This window comes from Mobula hypostoma, chromosome 3, assembly GCF_963921235.1.
Source record: "Mobula hypostoma chromosome 3, sMobHyp1.1, whole genome shotgun sequence".
In the NCBI taxonomy this organism is placed as follows: domain Eukaryota; kingdom Metazoa; phylum Chordata; class Chondrichthyes; order Myliobatiformes; family Myliobatidae; genus Mobula; species Mobula hypostoma.
In genome coordinates this window covers 62324034-62348540 of record NC_086099.1, presented here as the reverse complement: position 1 = coordinate 62348540, position 24507 = coordinate 62324034, and the positions used below count along the sequence as shown (strand labels likewise).

The 24507-nt window shown below is 39.5% G+C and overlaps 1 protein-coding gene across 17 annotated transcripts in view; it reads right to left on the bottom strand.

Annotated features, from left to right (window-relative positions):
- The window catches only part of fryl (furry homolog, like), a 376544-nt gene that overhangs the window by 206880 nt on the left and 145157 nt on the right, over nt 1-24507 (bottom strand). For all 17 annotated transcript variants that reach the window (XM_063043177.1, XM_063043178.1, XM_063043163.1 and 14 more), the window contains 2 exons: nt 12345-12398; nt 4690-4829 (listed from right to left, as the gene is read on the bottom strand). In XM_063043177.1, the coding sequence (XP_062899247.1) occupies nt 4690-4829; nt 12345-12398 (194 nt within the window). The remainder of the gene's footprint in view (nt 1-4689; nt 4830-12344; nt 12399-24507) is intronic.

The window sequence follows — 24507 nt, the reverse complement described above, 5'->3', positions numbered from 1 at the left end:
AGTTCTCTTGAAGACTGCATCAGGTTTTCCTCCAGGATTTCCCTGTATTTCGCTGCATTCATTTTACCCTCTAACCTTCACAAGCCTTCCAGGGCCTGTTGCAGTAAAGCATCCCCACAGTATGATGCAGCCATCTCTATGTTTCATGGTAAGGATAGTGTGTTTCTGATGATGTGTGGTGTTTGGCTTACACCAAACAGCATTTAGTCAGATGGCCAAAAAGCTCAATTTTGGTTTCATAAGACCATAGAACCTACTCCCAGCTGACATCAGTGTCTCCCATATGCCTTCTGGCAAATTCTAACCGAGATTTCACGTGAGTTTTTTTTCCAACAGTGGCTTTCTCTTCGCCACTCTCCCATAAAGCTGCAACTGGTGAAGGACCTGGGCAACAGTTGTTGTATGTGCAGTCTCTCCCATCTCAGCCACTGAAGCTTGTAATCCCTCTAGAGTTGCCACAGGTCTCTTGGTTGCCTCCCTCACTCGTCCCCTTCTTGCACAGTTAGTCAGTTTTTGAGGATGGCCTGCTTTGAGCAGATTTACAGCTGTGCCATATTCTTTCCAATTCTTGATGAGTGACGTAACTGTACTCCAAGGGATACTCAGTAACTTGGACTTTTTCCTGCATCCATCTCCTGACGTGCTTTTCAATACCCTTTTGCAGAGTTGCTTGGAGTGTTCTTTTCTCTTCATAGTGTAGTTTTTGCCAGGATACTGACTCACCAGCAGTTGGACCTTCTTCTTCTTCTTTTTTTGAGTTTTTACTGCAGTTGGCATCCACATTGTTGCATTACTGCCATCTTCAGGATTTATTGTCCCTCATTGTCCATTCACTTTAAAGCTGACTTTCCAGCCCCGTCGCCCTTAAAAAACTAAAAAACCATTTCCTCCCCGATCACTCTCCCCACATTCCAATAAACTTTTAACACTGTTCTCTACCAGTCCTATTTTGTGTAATTGTTCTAACATTTGTTGCCTTTCCTGTGCAAATTTCTGGCATGAAATAAGGATATGCTCTACTGTTTCAGTCTCCTGACAAAGATCGCAAAAACCTGTTGGATGCTTATTTATGATGACCAGAGTGCCATTAAGGTTGCTGTGCCCAATTCTCAGTCTACTTATAATTACTTGCTCCTTCCGCTTTACTCCCCTACTTCTTCCCATATCTACTCTGTTCTGAGTTGAATGTAAATGTCTTCCTTTATTGCTCTATCCCAATGCTGCTGCCACTGTTGATTTATCCTTCTCCACACTATGCTCTTCCCCTCTGATTTTGATAGTTTAATATTGACCTCTACAGATCCTTTTTGACTGCTGCTTTTGCCAGCCTATCTGCTGTCTCATTTCCCATAATACCCGAATGTGCTGGAACCCACATGAATGCGATATTTTTGCCTTGTCTAGCCAGTCTTGAATTTGCAAACAGGATTTCATAAGGCAGATCCTGGTGACCTCAAAATGTACCCGCCTTAATGCTTGCAAGGGCTGATACAGAATCGCTATATATCACAATATTATTACCATCAACCTGCTCACTCCATTCTAGCGCTAACAATATGGTAAACATTTCAACTGCACATACACTCAAGCAATCAGGTGTTCTCTTGCTAATTTCCACTTGATAACTTGGCACAACAATTGCAGACCCTGTTGTACCTATTTCTGGATCCTTTGATCCATCCGTAAAAGTCTGTATGCCTTTAAACTTACATTCCCTATAACTATGATATTTACTGAGTATATCAGCCGTCTTATTACTGTGCTTAATCTTAAGCAATTCCAAATCTACAGAGGGATTTTCTATACCCAGGAAGGTTTGACATGCCACACCACACTTGGACAAAACTCTTTATCGTATACACCCATATCTTTTGCTGTTTGCTCTCCTGTCCAGTCAAAACTTTCTTTTTGTGTCCTCTCCTTCTCCCAGCATGTCTACAACACCCTTTTTGTCGGATAGCTATTACCATGCCCCCTTAAATTAATCCAGTAATTGGCCTCCAGCTGTTTACACCACAGCCCCAACGGCATTTCATTTGCTAGCAGTCGGACCTTCCAGATACAGGTGTATTTTTACCACAATCAATTGAAACACCTTGACTGCACACAGGTGATAACCCTTTAACTAATTATGTGGCTTCTTAAACCATTTGGCTGCACCAATGATGATTTCATGTGTCATATTAAAAGAGGTGAATACTTTTGCAACCAATTATTTTGTGTTCTATATTTGTAATTAATTTAGATCACTTTGTAGAGATCTGTTTTCATTTTGGCACAAAAGAGACTTTTTCTGTTGATCAGTGTCAATAAAAGCCAAATTAAATAATCTACTGTGATTCAATGTTGTAAAAGGATAAAACATGAGAACTTCCGGTGGGGCGGGGGGGGAATGAATACTTTTTATAAGCATGGTACCCGGTCAGGTGCTGAGGGACTATGATGCCCAGCTAACAGAGGTCTTACCGGACATTTTAACATTTCTTTGAAACAGTCCACTGTCCCTGCAGCTTCAAGATAGCCACCATCATTCCGATGCCCAAGAGAGTGATGGTAACTGGCTGAAGTGATTACCGCCCAGTGACGCTGACTTCAAGAATTATGAAGTGCTTTCAGCGGCTGGTAATGGATTTTATAAAATTCCACCTTCCAGCTACATTGGACATCTTCCAGCCCACTGGTGATGCCATAGCCTTGGCCCTCCATTTCATCTTCACACCTAGAAAACGATGCCTCATACACCAGGATGTTGTTCATCAAAATCAGCTTGGTGTTTAACACTATGATTCCCAAGAGGTTAGAGTGTAAACTGTATTTCGTTGGAACCCAAAAGCCCCGCTCTAATTGGATCTTGGACTTCTTGACAGAAAGATCCAGTCAGTCTGAGTAGACAGCAAAGTCTCAAACTCCATCACGCTGAACACTAGTGCCTCAGAGGGCTGTGTGCTCAGCCCTTTACTGTTCATGCTACACCTGCCCATTCACAAACCTTCCAGATGAGGCAACACTTCACCTGCAAATCTGTTGGGGTCGTCTACTGTATCCAGTGCTCCCTGATACAGCCTTCTTGACGTTGGTGAGACTCGACGTAAATAGGGAGACCACTTCGCTTTATCTGCAAACAGCAGAATTTACTGGTGGCCACCTTGAAGTAACCTCCTTCCAGTAATTTTCCCCTCCCCCTTCCCTGGTCTTCTATTTCCCACTCTGGCCTTTTCTTCTCACCTGCCTATCACCTGGTACCCTTCCTCCATCCCTTTCTAACATTTCCCACTCTCCTCTCCTATCTAAGAAGATTCCGTCTTCTCCAGGCCTTTGCCTTTTCCTTCTGTCACCTCCCAACTTTTTAATTCACCCCTCATCCCACCAACTTGGCTTCACCTAAAACCTTCTCCCTTGTCTCCCCCTTCTCCCTCCCTCCAACCTTTTTATTCTGGCATTTTCCCCCTTACTTTCCAGACCCGATGAAGGGTCTTGGCCCAAAACTTCAACTTTTTTTTTCATTTTCACAGATTCTGCCTGACTTGCTAAGTTCCTTAAGCATTTTGAGTGTGCTGCTCCGGATTTCCAGTATTTGCATAATCTCGTGTTTATGACCGCTGCTGTTCACACTGCTGACTCACAACTGAACTGTCAGATCCAGCTCAAAATGCATCATCACGTTCGTCGATAGTGCAACAGTAGTTGGTCTCATCAGCAACAATGGTGAGTCAGCATATAGAAAGGAGGTAGAAAGGCCTGTCAAATAATGTCAGAACAACGATCTCAAGTCTCAAGGTGGACAAGAGAGAAAAGATCATAGTGGACTTCAGGAAGGCGCAAAGCAACTACTCTCCATTGCACATCAATGGCTCTGCTGTGGAGAGTGTGAAAAGCACAAAGTTTTTTAGCGTGCATATAATGGACGATATAATCTGGACCCACAACACCTCTTCATTAGTCAAGAAGGCACAGCAGAAGACTGAGGCCACCCTCACTCTAACAACTTTCTATATGAGCAGTATCGAGAGTGTTCTGTTTGACTGCATGATTGTGTAGTACAGGAGCCGCAAGACCCTAAAGACAATAGTAAAAACTACCGGGAGGATCACCGTGGTCTCCCCCCCCCGCCCTCCATTTGTGACATTTACTGACAGAAGGGCCTGAGGCATTGTTGAGGATCCCTATCAGCTATCCCACAATCTCTTTGACCCACTACCATCAAGCAGGAGATACAGGAGCACCAGGACTAGGTCTGCCAGAATGGGAAACAGCTTCTTCCCTCAGGCTGTGAGTCTAATGAATACCCTGTCACCACTAAGGTTTCATCACTAGGACTACAAACTATTTACTGTACTTTTACTGTCTAACTGTGCTGTGCACATGTAGTTTGAATTATATTTTATTAATTTATGGTAATATTTTGTTTAATTTACTCTGTGTGATACATGTTTTGTGGGTGTACTGTGTTCCAAATGAACGTTGTTTTATTTGGTTGTATACATGTACAATAAAATGACAATAAACTTGTACTTAAACTTGTAGCTGAGGATTTTAAAATTGGGATTATCTTGAAGAGTTTTTTCTCCTAAAACCATCATTAGCACAATGGGTTGATTGGGCTTCCACTGCTATACATTGTTATGATTCCCTAAACAAAAGATGATTTGCTTTTTCTTATTTCTCTAACCAAAGGTAAAATAAACGTACCCTTTTGATTTTGTACTTGACCTCGGCCGATATTCATATGATTCATCTTCTGTTCCGTTCTGCCGTCTGTACCAGTCAAATAAGGTGCGTAATAAAGACGGAAGGCAGTGTTCTGCTACTGAGCTCATAGAGCTAATCACCTGAAAATCACAAAAGACGATCATAAAATCCTCTGAGTTCAATATAGCACAAGGTTTGTGCATTTCAGACATTAAAATCTGTACTTCCCCATTTATCACTGTGCCCTGGCTCGATTCCCAACGCAACTCAGGGCTTCCAGAAACTCTGCAATACTTTAACAATCAATACTGGAGCTCACTCCTTGCAATTCTCAAGGCCACCTTAGGTAGGATTCATTTGTAGTATTGATTTTCCTTATTAACTTTCTTGGTCTTGACTGGGATTATTGACATTTTATTCAATAAATGTCACTTTGTGCATGAGTGAAAAAGAGTATGTGCAAATTATTGTGATGCTCACAAAAATATCTAGTTTTCTTGCCTAATGAGTCAATTATTTAGTTAGCCAATACTGGAAAAATAACTCTCTACCTCATTTTTCAACAAGGTATATCAACAGCTTTCTGGACCAAGATCAGCATTTTCAGATAATCAACTAAGCCAGGTTTTATAACTTACATTTCCAACATTAATGGGGATTTTCCCCAACTCCTTCGTCCCTATCACGTAATTATTAACCTTTTGTTTCCAGCTCTGCCAGATTTAATTTTTGTTATATACTAGGATTTAATCCTCATTTTTCACTTGGCTTTCTCGCCCCCATTTTGATCTGATCTCTCGTTTCATGCTTTCACCGAATTTCCATTTATTCCACTTTTCTCACTTATCCACCTTAACTTCTCCCAGTTGCAACATCAGCTGTTCCTTTGCAAATGTTTAGTCTGCTACGAATTTGCAGCATTTGCTACTTCATTTTAAATTCCTATATGTGATACTGTATTTTTAGTTAAAATTCAACTAAATTGGCACAGGACTGGCATGAGTTCAAAATCTGACCTATATAAGGACTGCTGTTCTTCTTTCTTAAAGACTATTTGGACTTATGATATTGAGGCAGCCTATCACGTTATTGGCTGGTGGCGCAGTGGCATCAGCGCCGGACTTAGGAGCGAAGGCTCCCAAGTTTGAATCCAAGTCGGGCCACCCCCTGAGCACGCTATCCATCTGTGCCGGGTTGAGCGTCGAGCTAGCCACTTGGCCTTGTAAAAAACAAGGGTCGAGTCAGGATTGTTCATATCGTGAGCCGGTTAATCAGAAAGGAGACCAATCCTGACACTAAGCACCAGACAAGAATGGCTGACTGTCTGGTGTGACACGCTAGGAAGGATCATGCTATTGATTTTGATACCAGTCTTTCAAAACAATAAGAAAAAAAGAACCAAAAACCTTAAAACAGAGCTAATGTTATTAATGAATTTAAATACCATATGTAAATCATGTTTCTGTATTAAGTATTTTACCCAATTAAAAGTCACTTCATGTGGACACAGGACGGGAAAAAAAGCACATAATTAAAGATATAATCCAAAAAACTTACATCCTTTACATGTTCTACAGCTATGGCATTTGACTCTGAAGTTTGGAACGAAGTGTGAAATTCTTAAGTGCATTTTATAGAAACATGAATTTTGCTCTGCAACCTCTATAGCATATTGGGACTGTACAAGTTTATATTTTTTTTCCTTTTGAATTATGAATCATTTCAGCCTTTCTCTTCCTGAAGTGGCAAAAAGATGCATTCATACAGAAACCGTCTACATCTTACAATGAGATGTAAAGATGCTACTGGGCCCCCTGCTGATAGCTCAAAGCAATTTGATAATCCGAATTACTCTGAAGCTGTATGACTCGCATTGCTCTGCAGATACAGTTAGAGAATGAATGGAAGCCTGAGGTTTATTACAGATTCAAGAATTCATTTACTTGGCTGTTCTCTACTTCCAGATTCGGTTTACCTCCAAGTCTTCAGTCTCATTTCAAAAATAGCCGAGCTTTAAATCCTAAACTGGTTTGTGGACTCGTCCCTTCCCACAGTGGCTGACTACTTTTCATGATGAGTGTTATGTTTTGTAATTCTAAAGCTTCAAAACTAATTGAAAGGACAAGGGAGCCGGGAAATAACTCGTGTACTGTACAATCAACACACACACAAAATGCAGTACTTTATGTTCATTCACTTTAAGTGAGACACGCACATATCACCTGGTGGCGTGATGATGTAGGCCATTCATGTACTTTGCACATAAAACCATACAAATTATATAAACAATAAAGAATGCTAAATCAAACAATTTACCCCCAATACTACTTAAATATTATTGAAATATTAAATACACAACAATAAGGTCACTTTTTTTCCCTGATGGGCCACTGACAAGCCTTGCTTTCTTCTTACTTCCTTAAAGGCCAACCCAGTCTCAAAATCCTAAAACTGCAACCTAACCTTTACCAACAACCACTTCAGAGTTTGGCCTCAGCAAAGCTCATGACATGACATGTGACCAAGTTGTGGGATAAGAGGAACTGCAAATGTTCATTAGCTGTAAATTGTCTTCTGATATCCTTAAACCATATTGTACTTGAACATATTTTACAGCTTTGACCCATGGAAACATTTTTAAATGAGTAATTGATTTAAATGAGTAATTCAGACTTCCCAGGTCACTGTTGAGAAATCATATATAAAAAAACCCTTTCCTGATTAAGGATGCAACCTGAACTACATCATGAGATTGTCCAGTACCTCTGTCTACCCTCTGCCTCTTTGTACAGCTATAATTTTCTTTCCCACCTTGCTATTTAAAAAAATCCTGGCACAATGTTTTGCAACACTTATCAATCTCCTCCTCGGAATCTCCAACACAGCAAATCCTTTGCTCCAGGCCCTGTCAGTCAATACATGAATGTTTATTACAGTGAAAACTTTTCAAGGACATGAGGAATAAATGAATACAATCGATACAATCAAATGGCAAAGTTTTCATTTGTCAATTGTTACGGAGTGATTTTGTATTATGAAAAAGGTATATTTGGCAGAGTGGGGAATGAGCTTCTTCCAGTGATCACAGACTTGGAGTTAGAAGTAAATATGAGCTGAAGTTATAGTTAAGAGTTAAAGCTCAATGACGTCAGTTAGAGTACTGAGGTTAGGGCCATGGAACCTTGTAACTGAAAGTAAATATTTCTAGACATTACAATTTCACCACCAATAAAGGAACTGTTAGTTGGGTTACATGAGTTTCTGGAACTACTGTAATCCTTGTAGTGATGAATTCTAACTCAATATTTCCAGAATTTTGATCCAGCACTAAATAAACAATTTTAATGTGTGTTTTCTTACATCTCGGGTATAAGGGGCCAAAATGCAGAGAAGTGCTGTTCAGTTACACTCAGTACCTATTTTATTGTGTACACCTGCTCATTAATGCAAATATTTAATCAGCCAATCATGTGACAACAACTCAATACATATGAGGGGTGATGGATAAGTTTGTGGCCTAGGGTAGGAGTCAATTTTAGAAAACCTAGCACATTTATTTTTCAACATAGTCCCCTCCTACATCTACGCACTTAGTCCAGCGGGTCCTGGAGCATACAGATCTTGGACCTCCAGAAAGTGTCCACAGAAGGAGTGATTGATAAGTTTGTGGCCTAAGGTAGAAGGAGATGAGCTATACAGCTCTGGTTACATGCACATGCAGTTCAACTCTGACTGACCATGCAGAAAGTTTGAAATTAATAACTAATCTGGGGTGATTGATAAGTTTGTGGCCTAAGGCAGAAATCGATGAGTTATTAACTTCAAACTTTCTGCATAATCACTCAGAGTTGAACTGCATGTACATGTAACAAGAGCTGTATAACTTATCTCCTTCTACCTTAGGCCACGAACTTATCAATCACCCGTGTTGTGGACATTTTCTGGAGGTCCAAGATCCGTATGCTCCACGACCACTGGACTAACTGTGTAGATGTAAGAGGGGACTATGTTGAAAAATAAATGTGCTAGATTTTCTAAAATTGACTCCTTCCACCGTAGGCCATGAACTTATCAATCACCCCTCGTAAAAGCGTGCAGACATGGTGAAGAAGTTCAGTTGTTGTTCAGACCTAACATCAGTATAAGGAAGAAATGTGATCCAAGTATCTTTGACCGTAGAATGACTTTTTGGTGCCAGACAGGATGGTTTGAGTATCTCAAAAACTGCTGATCTCCTGGGATTTTCACGCACAACATTCTCTAGAGTTTACAGAGAATGGTGCATAGAAGAAACAAAAAAAAACATCCAGTGGGTGGCAGTTTGTGGGCAAAAATATCTTGCTAATGAGAGAAATCAGAGGAGAGGGCCAGACTGGTTCAAGCTGACACGAAGGCAACAGTAACTTAAATAACCACATGTTACAACAGTGGTATGCAGAAAGACATCTCTGAACATTAAGTACTGTATAGGAAGTACTGAATAAAGTGGCCACTGAGTGTAGTTTGGGGACTTAATACACTCCATCCTCTAAACCACATCCTCTGATCCAAGAATCCAGTGGTAGTATAGAGGGGTTATAGAGTCCAAGAGTAGAAATCAAACAGACTGCCTCATCTGAAGCAGACAGGCTTTGCTGAGCTTTGCTTTACTGCATTCATAAATAGCAGTAATGACCAACTTAAATAAGAAAAAGCTGCCCCTACTCCGATCTCTGTCAACCAGGCTCTTAAGCATGATTCTTTTGTTGAATACTATGACCAAAACATAAAACAGATAAATGTACAATATCAACATTACATGAGGAGGACAGAATATGAATATACTACTGAGTGGCTCGTTTGCTCATCCCTCAAAGCCTTTCCATCAATCACGACACTCAGTAAATTAAATAGTGAAACTTCCATAAGTCAGGAAATTTGTCAGTAGTTGTAAAAAATCAACATAACATGGGAAGGGCAGAAAGCAGCTATGTTTCGTCGCAAGTTGGATCTTGATACATTTTAGTACTGCAGTCGTCAAGTTACGACAGGGTCCCGTTCGTGAGAACGATTCATAACATGAACTGCATGCAAGTTGGAAATGAACACAAACAATGTGTAGGAGAATACTGCAGCAACAGTTGTGAAGGGAGAGTGAGCCGGCTCAGGAAGAGTAGTGAGCGAGTAAGGCTAAGCAGTGCTCCCAGCTCAGCTTTATTCAGGGAGGGGAGCGGAGCGGTGGGGAGGGGTGGGGTAGAGAGAAAAGGAAAGTGGAAAAGCCCCATTCCACAGAAGATGCCTGCGACAGCAGCTAGCAAATCCACCTCCACCCATCCTATTGGGCTCCCAGAGAACTTCTTCATATCTGTGGGGTGTCAATAAGTAGGACATTATAACCTTTGGAAGACCTATAGAAGACAATATAAGAACTGACAGAACTGGGTGGGTAATGCACACAAATGTGGCATGAGTTGTGGAAGATGTTTTGATGTTATAAACATGGCAAGGAGGAGGGAACAGAGGCAAATGAATGGTCTAAAATAGCACCAGTGAACAACCCAACCACAGCGATGTCTTGCAGACTGCTCACAAAACTATTTTTTTTTTACTTATTGTGTCTTCTTTCAAATATGATTCTACTACTAAGCTGTGTGCAATTGGAACCTCTGATTTACATTTTGATGGTGTGATTTTGGGTCAATTGAGTGATCTGGCGCCTTGCAGTCTTCAAAAGAGTTCGATGAGATTGGGAGCAGACTGTGTGGCCTGAAGGCCTGGCACGAGTCCATGATCAGCTCCATTGCTTCTCTCCGATTGAGGTGTTGAGCAAGGTTGAAGTCAATGAAAGTGAGAGCAGATGACAGGTGGGTGTTTGGTGCCATCTGCTGGCATTTGACTGGCCTTCCTCTCCCTCTCGCTAGCTGCTATCGGAGGATTATTGGAATCCATGTTGAAAGGATTGATCAGCAAGACTTGTGGCTATGGACCTATTTTGGAGTACTTTGAAGTTCATGTTGCATGTGTTTCTGGATTCTGGTTACTCTTTCCTTGCTGCTTTTGAGCAGCTTGATCAGGGCGATTGGTGAAGACTCGGGGGCTTTGGCAAAGACTGGTTTTGCAGATGGCCAGCATCAAGTGCTGAACTGAACTAAAATGAATACTCCTGGACTTCTGGTTTGATGTTTGGTATTCTATTTGTTGTTTGCTTGCTTTTCATTGATTACTCAATTTTTTTTCGTGCACTAGATTTTGAACGGGTTCCATAGTGTTTCTTTGTTTTGTGGCTGCCTGCAGGAGGATGAATCTCAGATTTATATTTTGATAATAAATGCACTTTGAAACTTTGTTTCAGTCCTAATAACGAAGTCCATTAGGTCTGTACACTTGTTGAATACTGGCAAGATAGCAGAAGAGAGGAGAGGTTTAAAATAGATTGTTGGCTGTGGGCCATTATGTAGAGGGCAAAAGAAGAAATGTGAGGATACGCTGGGATCAGCTTCACATTCCCGATGCTGAAGACGAACAAGGCCTAATATTGCAGTATCAAGTTTCTGTTGATGCTCTTAGATGTGGCACTACTAATATTCATTCTTCTGAGTATGGCTACTTCAAAGTAGCAAGCCCCAAAGAGAGTCAGCACTTGATGTAAAAATAAAAGCTCGCAAGGATGGATTCCAACTAATTCTTTTCACATGCATCACCCATAACATAGGCTTTCATTCTGGAAACTGCTCTCATTAATTATTTATGAAGCAATCTTTAAATGGATGAATTGTACAATATCCTTTTTGATATTCAATCTTCTTTCAGTTTGGTTACCTTATGGCAACAAACTTCTTAAATTTTCATGATGATCTTCCAATTTATCAAATTTTTATGACATAAACCTTTCAAGTTTACTTATGCAGAAACAGCAGTTGTTAAATGCATTGCTCAGTGTATGAACAGAGAACTTGTACAAGGAAAGCTAGGTTCAATTGGTTTCTGGAATAGTGGCTTTCAAGCAAAGTAAAGGTCTTCAAAAGCAGTCTTGGCAGTTCTAATTTATTGAGTGTAGGAGAAAAATCAATCAAGGCTCTTGTCCCAAAACTATATTTCACAGGTACCTTCAGTGAACACAATACAAGCTGAATGACGTCTTTTATTCAACACATAATTATTAAGTGTTGAAGCAATACTAAAGATTCATGCAGACCAACTAGCTGGAGTATTTATGGACATATTCAACCTCTCACCTCTGAGGTCTGAGGTTCCCAGCTGCTTAAAAAAGACATCTATTGTACCAGTGCCCAAGAAATGCATGGTGACCTACTTCAGTAAGTGTTGTCCGGTTACATCAAGCATAATGAAATGCTTACATAACCGTAATGAAGTAAGATATTCAAATCATTAAGTACACTAAAAGTCAACATTGTTCATGTGAAGGTTAAAATTCTGTGATAACTATGGCTCAAATAGCAACATGATTTATACGAATAAGATAACATTTTGGATAATGTGGATTAGATATTAACATCTTGGATTTTCTCATGAATTGAAGTAAATTGTAAACTACTGACGTAATACAAACAATACACAGTAACTCATAGAATATTGTTTCTGGGGTGTACAAATAACAAATACAATACTTCACAATTAGAATTTTTCACAATTTCAAAATATAGCATTCTTTTTACCTGATCAAACTGTAAATCTTCACCTCTTTGCAATGATCTGGACAATGGCTTCTCCTAAAATTACAAACAGTGAAAAAAGTGACTGTAGTGCAATTTTCAAGCAATAAAACTAAATTTGCATCGAAGTACTTCAAAGATTGAATTTACAGCAGCCAAACCACATGTATGCTATTTAGTAATTACATAGTTAGTTCTCAAAAAATTAACATTCAAACAATATAAAATTACTCAACTCTATTAAATGATGCATTATGCTTTGACCGTTGATATTTGAATTCCTGACTGCATATATCTATTCAATTTCAATTTCTAGGCTGTTGTTATTTGTAAAACCATCAAAAGTGGGCTAGTACCACCACCTGCTTCTGTGCCTTGGAGAACTGAGAAAGGAGGTGTGTTTATGTGACACAACACTGGGTCAAGACAATCACTCAACAGATTTTTGTCAGGACATGGTTGAATTTAAGACAGGAGTGCGAGTTACTTATAGTGTGGCAAGTTCCAAATATCAGTCATACATTCTTACATTTAATTTGTTTCCCTCTTTCATGCGATTTAAAGCATTTATGGATGATGTATTTGAAAAGTAATCTTGATTGGAAATATTTTAATTGCTCATCACATCAATCTTTGACATATTCTGCAAGACTCTGTCCTTAAAGAATAATTCAAAGATATTGAAAATCCTCACTCTGAACTTTACCAGAAGCCAGTCACATTTACAAAGTGGGCAGACTGTGGAAAATGCAATTTAAAGTTAAGACTTAAGGTTTGATATTTAATATGACAAATAATTTAACACTTTCTAAATTCCAAGAGATGTCTTTAAAATTAGTTATACAACTGACAGACTGAGCAACATTGATAAATTATACCACTCTGATGTTAGTCAAAAATGTTCTGCTTTTGGGCAATTAAGTACAAAAGTACAAGGACATGGTGAGTGGCTTTGCAATCATACATCAGCAATTCAAATTTCACCCTGGTTAGTTTCAGCAAATAACTATCCACTAATTAGTCCTCAACTAAACAACAGCTATATCAACATACAGTGAAAGAATGTGATCTCAATAAAAGAAAAGTAGCTTTGATGCATTATTCTAATTTTGACACTGATATTGAACCCTGTGAGATACTGCACTCATCTGAACACTGAAATTTAATTGCTCCATTAAGATAAATGTGCTTTCAGCTGCCAAAGCCAGAAACTCAGGAATGTACTCCTTACCATACTCCAACTATCTTTCCTTCATTGGCACAATTTAAAATCTTCCTCAAAAATATCTGTCATAATATTTGCTTGGGTATTACAGCACTAAATTATGTTTGCTAATACCCATTAAGTCCTTTGACATGTTTTACCACATTAATTATAAAATATGCATAAATACAAGTGAAAATAGATACTGGTCCACCCAACTTAGAGAATTTAAACCAAGAAAAAGAGGATGTTTAAGAAGAAGCACCAAATAACTGATGTCAAATTAAGAACGGAATGCCTCTTTTAAACGCAGTTCTTAAATGCTTGAGTTTCTTTTGAGTTTATTTAATCTTTTGTAATGTGGGCATTATTGGCAAAACCTGCATTATTATCCATCTCTAATTACCCTCAATTACCTTTAACACCACCCTCTACAGTCTATTTATTGAATCTACACCGATAGTACAAACATTTAGGATTTAGCCATGGCGATAATTGAGAAAGAACAGCATTTTGATAAGGATGGTGTGTGACTTGGAGAAGAATCTGCAGTTGGTGTTACAGGTACTCATAAATGCCTGCTGTCCTTGATAGTAGATGTTGCGGGTTTCGGAGGTGCTATTGGAGTAGATCAGGAAATTACTATAGTGCATTTTGTTAACTATACACACAATAGTCCTAAAAACTGACAGTGAAAGGGAATGAATACACGAGTTTCTAAATGGACAGAATGGCTTTGAGGTTCTTAAGAAGCATGTTGGAGCTGCATTCGCTCATATAAGTAAGGCATTCTATAATTTCTGACTGTGGGTGTTGATAATGATTTCAGGTGGCAGTAAGCAACCCAATGACCACTCTTACTGGTCCAGTTTCAAAACAGTGGTGATCCCCACAATATTCGATGGAACAAACTTGATGATGGGCATTCTACAGATTGTCACGGGTAGGTAACTACTGCCTGCCATTCTAGTAGCTAACATTCACGCTACATATCAGCACACGTCTAAATATTGTCCAGATATTGTTTGCAGCTATGGGCAGCTTCCTCTGAGTAGTTCTGAATGGAATATCAAATTGTATAATTAGCAAACACCCTCACTTATAGGAGTTATATAACAATATTCTATTAAGCAAATCTAGTTTGGACCCATAGGTTTAATAGTAAACTGGTCATCTCAGTTTTTTCTTTACACCACATTGGCTGAGGATTACAAAACCTTCGTGCAGTCTTTGGCACTCACAAAGAGGCCAATTTGTTTTTGAGGATGCATTTACTCTTGGCTATATCTTTCTACTGGTCATTACTTAGCCATCACCATTTGTGACAAGATGAGGAAATACTATAGAGCAGGGATCCCCAACCTTTTTCGCACTGCGGACCGGTTTAATATTGACAATATTCTTGCGGACCGGCCGACCGGTGGGGGGATGGGGGTAGGGTTGCCAACAGACAAGAGTAGCAGACAAATACGTTGAGTTTACCCCCAGAAAGACTACAATGACCATGAACCCTTGCGCGGGCACCAGTGCGCATGCGTGACCTACCGATTCCCCCCCCCCCCCGCCACAAATCGTTTTCGGCGATTCTGTTCGGGGGGGGGAGAGGGGTGTTAATCACTACCGGAATATAGGTGATAAATGGCTAATACACTCAATTTCGTTTCTAAAAGGGTTTATCTAACGAATTTATTATTAAACACACAGCGCATATTTTCCACGCATGAATATAGTGATAAGTCAATTATCAGGGGAGCTTCAAGTAAGTGTTGAATGAACTTCCAGTAGAAGTGGCAGAAGCAGGTTCGATATTATCATTTAAAGAAAAATTGGATAGGTATATGGACAGGAAAGGAATGAAGGGTTATGGGCTGAGTGCAGATCGGTGGGACTAGGTGAGAGTAGCGTTCGGCACGGACTAGAAGGGCAGAGATGGCCTGTTTCCGTGCTGTAATTATTATTTGGTTATATAAGTAAGTCAATAGCATCATAACATTTTAAGTAACGTTTGGATATTAAACACACAGCACATATTTTCCCCGTATGAACATATAGAATCATTGCAACACACCAATATCGCTGAATCACTGGGAGCCCTGGGCTTGTTTCCCTGCAGCAAGACAGTCCTATCGAGCGGTGATGGGAGACAGCGATTCTCGAAGGGGGTTCCTTATGTCCGGTCTATTCCGCAATTTAGTTTTCATTGCATTCAATGCAGAAAGCTCCGCTTCGCAGAAAAATGTTGGAAATGAAAGCAACGTTTTCAGTGCTTTCGTGGCTATCTCAGGATATTTAGCCTTGACTTTGATCCAGAATGCCGGCAGAGATGTTATGTCAAACATACTTCTCAGCCGGCCGTCATTTGCAAGCTCGAGGAGTTGATCTTCTTCCCGCGCTGACATGGATGACGCGTGCATAATGACTTCACGTGCATTCAAGCTCAATAGTGCATGACAGGGAATGAGGAAAGGTGCAGCTGACTCATATCACCAAATCATATCGTTCCCTCGCGGCCCAGTAGCACATGCTTTGCCGCCCGGTGGTTGGGGACCGCTGCTATAGAACTTTTGCTTTACTCAGTCAGTTGTAGGATTATCAAATACATATCACATATTGGAGCTTTGCCATATTAGCACCTCAATATGTCAGTGAAAATGGCATACTCTTCTGCGCTCTGCACTGAATCAGAGTTGAGATGACATCTTCCTAATGACAGAATGAGGGATTTGCCACACAGCGAGATTACATATTATGATGAAATACACATTTGTTATTGTTGATAGCCACAGAAGACCAGCTTTAATCTGCTGAATCAGTTTTGAGTTTATATAATTTAGTACAATAGGAATGTCACAACACTTGGTGCGAATAACACACAAAATGCTGAAGGATCTCAGCAGGCCAGGTAGCATCTATGACAAAGAGTAAACAGTAGACATTTCAGGCTGAGACCCTTCATCAGGACTTTTGCCCGAGGAAGTTTCATCCTGAAGGGTCTCAGCCCAAAACACTGACTGCTTACACTTTTCCATAGATGTTGCCTGGCCTGCTGAGTTCCTCCAGCATCTTGTGTGTGTTGCTTGAACTTCCAGCATCTGCAGATTTTCTGTTGTTTGGACTTGGTGTGAATACTTGACTCTAATTTGCTGTCGTGACTGCTACCAAAGTTGTGATGGACAGAGGAGCTCACACATCAGAGACGATGAGGTCAAGTAAGTTTTGATTATTCTACTCCATTGGAGTATAGAAAAATGAGATGTCATCTTATTGAACCTGATAAGATTCCAAAGGGGTAGATGCCAACGGAACGTTTGGGGGATGGGAGCGGAGGGGGTGGGTGGGGAAGAGTTTCAGATTGAGATCATTCACTTAAGCTGATAAGAAGGAACTTGTTCCCTTGCAGGGATTTCCAACCTTTTTTATGCTATTAACTGAAGGGTCAATGGACCCAAGTTAGGAACCTCTGCAAGAGTCACATATCCGTTGAGTTCTTTACCCCAGAGAATTATGAAGGCAATAAAGCAGTTATTGAATATATTCAAAGAAAAGACTGAGGGTCATTTAAACTATAAGAGAGTTAAAGGGAAAAGAGACAGAGAAGTACACTTACAGCAAGCATGGATTGGCCATGAAAATAATGAAACTGCAGACACTAGAATTATGAAATAAAATCAGGAAACGTTGGAAACAGTCAAAAGGTCAAGCATTTGTGGAAGGAGAAACAGAAAGCCATTGACCTGAAAGAACATACATCAAAGTTGCTGGTGAACGCAGCAGGCCAAGCAGCATCTATAGGAAGAGGTGCAGTCGACGTTTCAGGCCGAGTCCCTTCGTCAGGACCTGACTGGTTGGCCTACTGCGTTCACCAGCAACTTTGATGTATGTTGCTTGAATTTCCAGCATCTGCAGAATTCCTGTTGTTTGACCTGAAAGAACAATTGTTTTTCTTTCTGCAGATTTTGTCTGATCTGTTGAATGTTTTCATCATTTTGTTTCTTATCTTGCGTTCTTTTACTATCAATTTAAATCATATGACATATTAGTATTTGAAGATTAATTTGTTTAATAATAAAACAAACCAACTCAATTATGTATTTTACAGGCAATTGTAATTTTTTGTTGATCTGGGAACTTCCAACCCTGGATTTTTGAGCATTCTTGGAAAATTGGAAACAATTTATTAATTTGCATTACAATCTCTGAATAACAGAAGATCTTGCTATACCAATTCACGTCTTGCACCAGAATTTGACATATATCTAATATTCACATTGAAATGGTCATCTTCCAGTCAAGATGCACCTGCGTACGATGCTCCTTCAGTCGACATCTTCTGGTAGACCATGAAACCACATAATTCTCTTCTTTTATGTCTTTTACATTTGTTCTTCATCTTGAATGTGATTCTGGAATTACTGGAGTCTGTGATTTGCAGTATGGAGATTGCTTAGGTGTTTCAGCAGTCTGCCACCTCCAAGAGGATTTCGGGAGGCAGAGGCAGCATACGCAAACCTCGAGGCAAGCAGGCTTCAGGACGGGGTGTGAGCCAATGTTTGACTCACTTTGCTGATTAAAGTTTCCATTGTTTGCCGATAAAGGGATGAGGGAGATTGAAACATCAAGGTGAACGCAGAAGATAAACGCTGGTTACCTGCCTTTTGATTACTAGTTGGGGGGGGGTCGCTCTGCATTCGGAGAGGAGAGACTATGCTTTTTGATTGCTGGGGCATCACTCTGCTACCAGAGAGTAGAGACTGCCTTTTGATCACTGGAGAATCACTCTGCTGTTAAGAGATGGGAGTGGCAGCTGCTGCTGTGCCCTGAGAATGTTTGAATATGGATGTGTTTTTTTTTATTCTGTGTTTTTCACTCGATCTTTCCCATTTTGTGTCTGGGGAGGAGGGATTCGGGGGGCTGATGATCGTGCTGCTATTCTTTTCTTCCTTGGTTTCACGGCTATCTGGAGAACAAGAATTTCTCAGTTGCATACTTTGATAATAAATGAACCTTTGAATAAAGTTCCAATTCAATTTAAGTAATTATAGACAATTAATAATAAATAATTGTATAATATACAACTCCAAGGCAAAAGACATGATACCAATAGAATCACACATGGTTATGTGCCAAACATGATTTTTTTGGCAAATAACCAATGATGTTTATGCTTTTAATGTTTGCTGTTATAAAACATTAGTAACCCAACAGTGTACAACTAATATCAGGATCATCACCCAAATGTTTTTTGCATGAATGAATTCATTAACAACATTGAATACATTATATGTCATTTGATTTTAAATGTGTAACTGAAGGCTCACACTCTGATTCAGGCACATCATCTTCCCCTCTGCCATCCAATTTCTAAATGGACATTGAACCCATGAATACTACCCCACTACTTTTTTTTAAAAATTTCTGATTTTTGCACTACTTATCTTAATCTAACTATTTAAGATACATATATATTAGTGCAATTCAATTTTTTCATTATTTATCCTGTATTGCATAATACTGCTCCCGTAAAGTTAACAAATTTCATGACATATGCCGGCGATATTAAACCTGATTCTGATTTTTTTTTGTTTTACTTAATTGGTGGTATAACAAAGTAACCAGGGTCGCACTTGTAACATATTTGCTCTTATTACCGATTGTCCGCAATTACAGGGGCATGCAAAAGTTTGGGCATCCCTGGTCAAAATTTCTGTTATTGTGAATAGCTAAGCGACTAAAAGATGACCTGATTTCCAAAAGGCATAAAGTTAAAGATGACACATATCTTTAATATTTTAAGCAAGATTACTTTTTTTATTTCCATCTTTTACAGTTTCAAAATAACAAAAAAGGAAAAGAGCTCGAAGCAAAAGTTTGGGCACCCTGCATGGTCAGTACTTAGTAACACCCCCTTTGGCAAGTATCACAGTTTGTAAACGTTTTCTGCAGCCAGCTAAGAGTCTTTCAATTCTTGTTTGGGGGATTTTCACCCATTCTTCCTTGCAAAAGGCTTCTAGCTCTGTGAGATTCTTGGGCCATCTTGCATGCGCTGCTCTTTTCAGGTCTATCCACAGATTTTCAATGATTTTAGGTCGGGGGACTGTGAGGGCCATGGCAAAACCTTCAGCTTGTGCCTCTTGAGGTAGTCCATTGTGGATTTTGGGGTGTGTTTAGGATCATTATCCTGATGTAGAAGCCATCCTCTTTTCATCTTCAGCTTTTTGTTTAACAGATGGTGTGATGTTTGCTTCCAGAATTTGCTGGTATTTAACTGAATTCATTTTTCCCTCTCCCAGTGAAATGTTCCACGTGCCACTGGCTGCAACACAAGCCCAAAGCATAATCGATCCACCCCCGTGCTTAACAGTTGGAGAGGTGTTCTTTTCATGAAATTCTGCATCCTTTTTTTCACCAAACATACCTTTGCTCATTGCAGCCAAAAAGTTCTATTTTAACTTCATCAGTCCACAGGACTTGTTTACAAAATGCATCAGGCTTGTTTAGATGTTCCTTTGCATACCTCTGATGCTGAATTTTGTGGTGAGGATGCAGGAAATGTTTTCTTCTGATGACTCTTCCATGAAAGTCATATTTGTGCAAGTGTCGCTGCACAGTAGAACAGTGCACCACCACTCCAGAGTCTGCTAAATCTTCCTGAAGGTCTTTTGCAGTCAAATGGGGGTTTTGATTTGCCTTTCTAGCAAACTTACAAGCAGTTCTCTCAAAGTTTTCTTGGTCTTCCAGACCTCAACTTGACCTCCATCGTTCCTGTTAACTGCCATCTCTTAATTACATTACGAACTGAGGAAATGGCTACCTGAAAACACTTTGCTATCTTCTTACAGCCTTCTCCTGCTTTGTGGGCATCATTTATTTTAATTTTCAGAGTGCTAGGCAGCTGCTTAGAGGAGCCCATGGCTGCTGATTGTTGGGACAAGGTTTGAGGAGTCAGGGAATTTATAAAGCTTTGAAATTTGCATCACCTGGCCTTTCCTAATGATGACTGTGAACAAGCCATAGCCCTAACAAGCTAATTAAGATCTGAGACCTTGGTAAAAGTTATCTGAGAGCTCAAATCTCATGGGGTGCCGAAACTTTTGCATGATGCTCCTTTCCTTTTTTCCCCCCCACTCTAAAATTGTACAAAACAAAAATAATACACTAATCTTGCTTAAAATATTGAAAAGAATGTTTCATCTTTACAACTTTTGGAGATCAGTTAATCTTTTACTCACTTAGCTATTCACAGTAACAGAAATTTTGATCGGGGTGCCCAAACTTTTGAATGCCACTGTACATCTCAATCTTCTCAGCCAACCTGCCCCACCCATTCACCACAACAATTGTTGATGGAGTATGATTCATCCTTGGCAGGCTTCATCTCTCATCAACTACTAATTGTTAAATGCTCTCATCACCTACTATTGTGCACTCCTGCCCTAGGTCTTTAAAATTCAACGATAATCTAAGTGGTTTAAATGGATCCAACTGAGATGGTTCAACTCCTGCAATGTGCTTTAAAAAAAATCCATTTCTGTGAACATGATGTAGTTTAGAACCTCTTGAATCTCCCAAGCTACATGATAACATTTCTGTGAAGCAAAATCAGAAAAAGACAATTGGTTGAATGGTGAAAAGGCTGAAAGGATTAAATAACTCATTTTGACTTCTCCGGTGTTATTTATATTTAAAGCTTGAATTATTTTGTAGAAACTTCTGGAAGTGTAATATATGTTTGAAGTAAATCTCCTTGCACAAAACTAAATCAAATGTTACCTTCTTAATTCACTTATCTACTCTTTTTATAAGCAGTACACCGTGCAGCAGTAGCAAAATGAAAAACTAACAAAGGCCAATCAACACAAAAGTCCACCTTATGACCTTGCAAACAGGACAATGTAATCAGTTATTTTACATTCCATATTTGTCAGATGGAGAGTGCTGATAATGATCCTACAGGGTAGGGTAAAAATGTAAAATAAATACTGCACATCAGACGAGGAACTACATGCAGGCATGTCTTTGGTCCATCTTGACCACGTGATGAGTATGTTGTCGTGAGTCAGACCAATCTGCAACTGGATAGGCACTTCAATATGCAACATACTTCCTTATACATTTGCACATTTAGTGTCTGCAAGCAGAACTGTTTAACTATAAATTTCAGGGACTGACCGAAACAATGGGTTGACTCAGTTTGACTTGTAAACAAAGTAGTAATTTAGAATGTTTTGCAAAAAATACTTACAGCTGTAGAAGAATAACAAAAAGCTTAATCAAACTGATGAAAGGCAGACTTGTTTATTTCAGACAAACATGACACAATGGCCAACAGGTTTTACTCCTATATTTTATGATCATGTGAAAAATAATTGCAAAATTTGCTATTCACTGTTTTCTCTCCTTTTGAATAAGCAGATAAAAAATTCAAAGTTATCCATGGAAGGTTTACAAATCTATTTAGTTTATTGACCCTTACATCACACTGCTTTTCACATTCACAGATATGTCGCATTGATATGCAATCTTACCCTAAAATGCAATGACAGTAAAGTTTGTAAATTCTGCTGGATAACAGATAACTGCGCAAAAGGCAAGTCAAATGGAATAGAAAAGGAATTCATACTGTATACAAAACATGTTTAATGTATTGCAGATGAATTTTTTCTTTCAATTTAAGGACTACTTTTTGAATATTTCCTGCTTACTAAGTTAATTCTAGATTTTCAGAATCAGATTTAATATCACCAGCATATGTTGTGAAATTTGTTGTCTTTGCAGTACAATGCAATACATAATAATAGAAAAAAAAATGAATTACAGTTAGTACACATATTAAATAGTTAAATTAAATAAGTAGCGCAAAGAGATGAAAAAAAGACTCCTAAATCACTCATTTATCCTCATAACATATAATAATTATTTCTACTTATCCATTTTGACAAACTCACAACTTCTAAGTTCATAGAGCATCTACAAGAAATCATTCTTAACAGACCCATGAAAGAGCCTGGCTGAGATCAACATTGCCCACACATTCTTACTGTTGCAGGAGCCATGATTCCAGCTCCTTATCATATTTCCCCCTTTCTATCATCAATCTATTTTCCTTAATGATAGCCACACATGCATATAATCGGTCTCAACACTCAGCAAATCTTGACAATAAATAAGAAACTCTGCTCAGACCTATGAAATCAGAATCAAGTTTATTAGCACTGACATACATCTTAAAATTTATTGTTTTGTGGCAGCAGCAAAATGCAAGCCATAAAAATTACTAGTTACAAAAATAAATAAACGGTACAAAAGACACGCAAGATAGTATTCATGGACCAATATAGCCTATTTCAGAAGAGATACCCTGAAAGTCAGTGTAAATTTTCCATTTCCTAGGTTATTCATTCTCTGAAGAAAATTCAATCTGTGGTCACATTGTGCTTTGAACTGTTGTATTCTATTGTCGCTATATTAGCATGATCATTCCAAACCACTAAATGTATGTGTATTTTCAGAGGACTTCATAACGTCTGAGATAGGAGGTTGGTGAACAAGTTTAGAACATTTGGAAAGGCAAGCAATATAACCAGAGTGAATTGAATATGAAAAGCCTCCAACCTACAGGAACAGAAGGGAAAAAACCTGGAACCATTTCAAATGTCTCAATGTCAAATCTGTCAATTCAGCAATTACAGAAAGACAAAACAGATGTTGAATGGACTTCCTTATTGCGGGGGCGGGGGGGGGGGGAGAGAATACTTGGGCAGTGATACAGTGACCAGAAACAGAATCAGAATTGTATTATCATTGACATAAGTTAAGAAATTTGTTGTTTTGCGGCAACAATACCTGGGTGACTATCAGGAAAGGGAAAGGGAATAGGCAGCCAGTTCAGAGTAACTCTCAATAATAACAATGCATTGGTACTGTTGGATGGATTCAGAATCAGAATCAGAATTCTTTATTATCGCCGAGTATGTGGACACATACAGGGAATTTGATGCTGTTTCCCTGAGCTCTCGCTGTACAGAATCAAAAAACAAACAAAACAATAGTGCAAATAATCGTGAACTATATACAATGAGGTATACCTGTGTATGTACAGGTGGACTTGGTTTATAATCGACTAAAATTCAAGCGTTCATAAGACTGATGGCATACGGAAAGAAACTGTTCTTGTCCCTGTTTGTCCTGGCATACAGTGATCTAAAGCGCCTACCAGAAGGAAGGAGTTGGAACAGGCGATGTCCAGGGTGTGATGGGTCTACAATGATGCGGCTTGCTCGCTTCCTGACTCTAGATGCATTTAAGTCCTGGATCGAGGGCAGCGTCACACCAATAATGACCTACCAGAGGAAGCTGCAGTGACCAGGTCTCTGGCATTGATTCTGGCTCTGTGCTCAGAAGGGAAGAGGGGAGGAGAGGAGTGCAGTAGTGACAGGGGATCCTATAATTAGAGGAGCAAGCACCACATTCTGTGCACGTGAAACGGACACCTGGATTGTAAGTTGCCTCTTAGGTGCCAGAGCAGAGACATCTCCGATTGGGTCCACACCATTCTAAAGGGGGAGGCTGAACAGTGGGAAGTCATAGTACATTAATGGTACCAAGGAAAAGGACAGGAAAAGGGAAGAGGTCCTGAACAGAGAATATAGGAAATTGGGTAGAAAGCTGAAAAGCAGTACCTCCAGGGTAGTAATCTCTGGATTGCTTCCTGTTCCACAAGCCACTGGGGACAAGAATAGGATGATTTGGCAGATGAATGCATAGCTGAAAAATTGGTTCAGGGGGCATGTTTCAGATTTCTGGATCATTGGGATCTCCTCTGGGGAAGATATGACCTGTACAAAAAGCACCCCAGGGGGCCAATATCCCTGCAGGTACGATTTCTAGAGCTTAAACCAATTTGGTAGGGGAATAAGAACTGGAGTAATCGAGCCATGTGATCAGGCCAACGAGCAAGTGAGT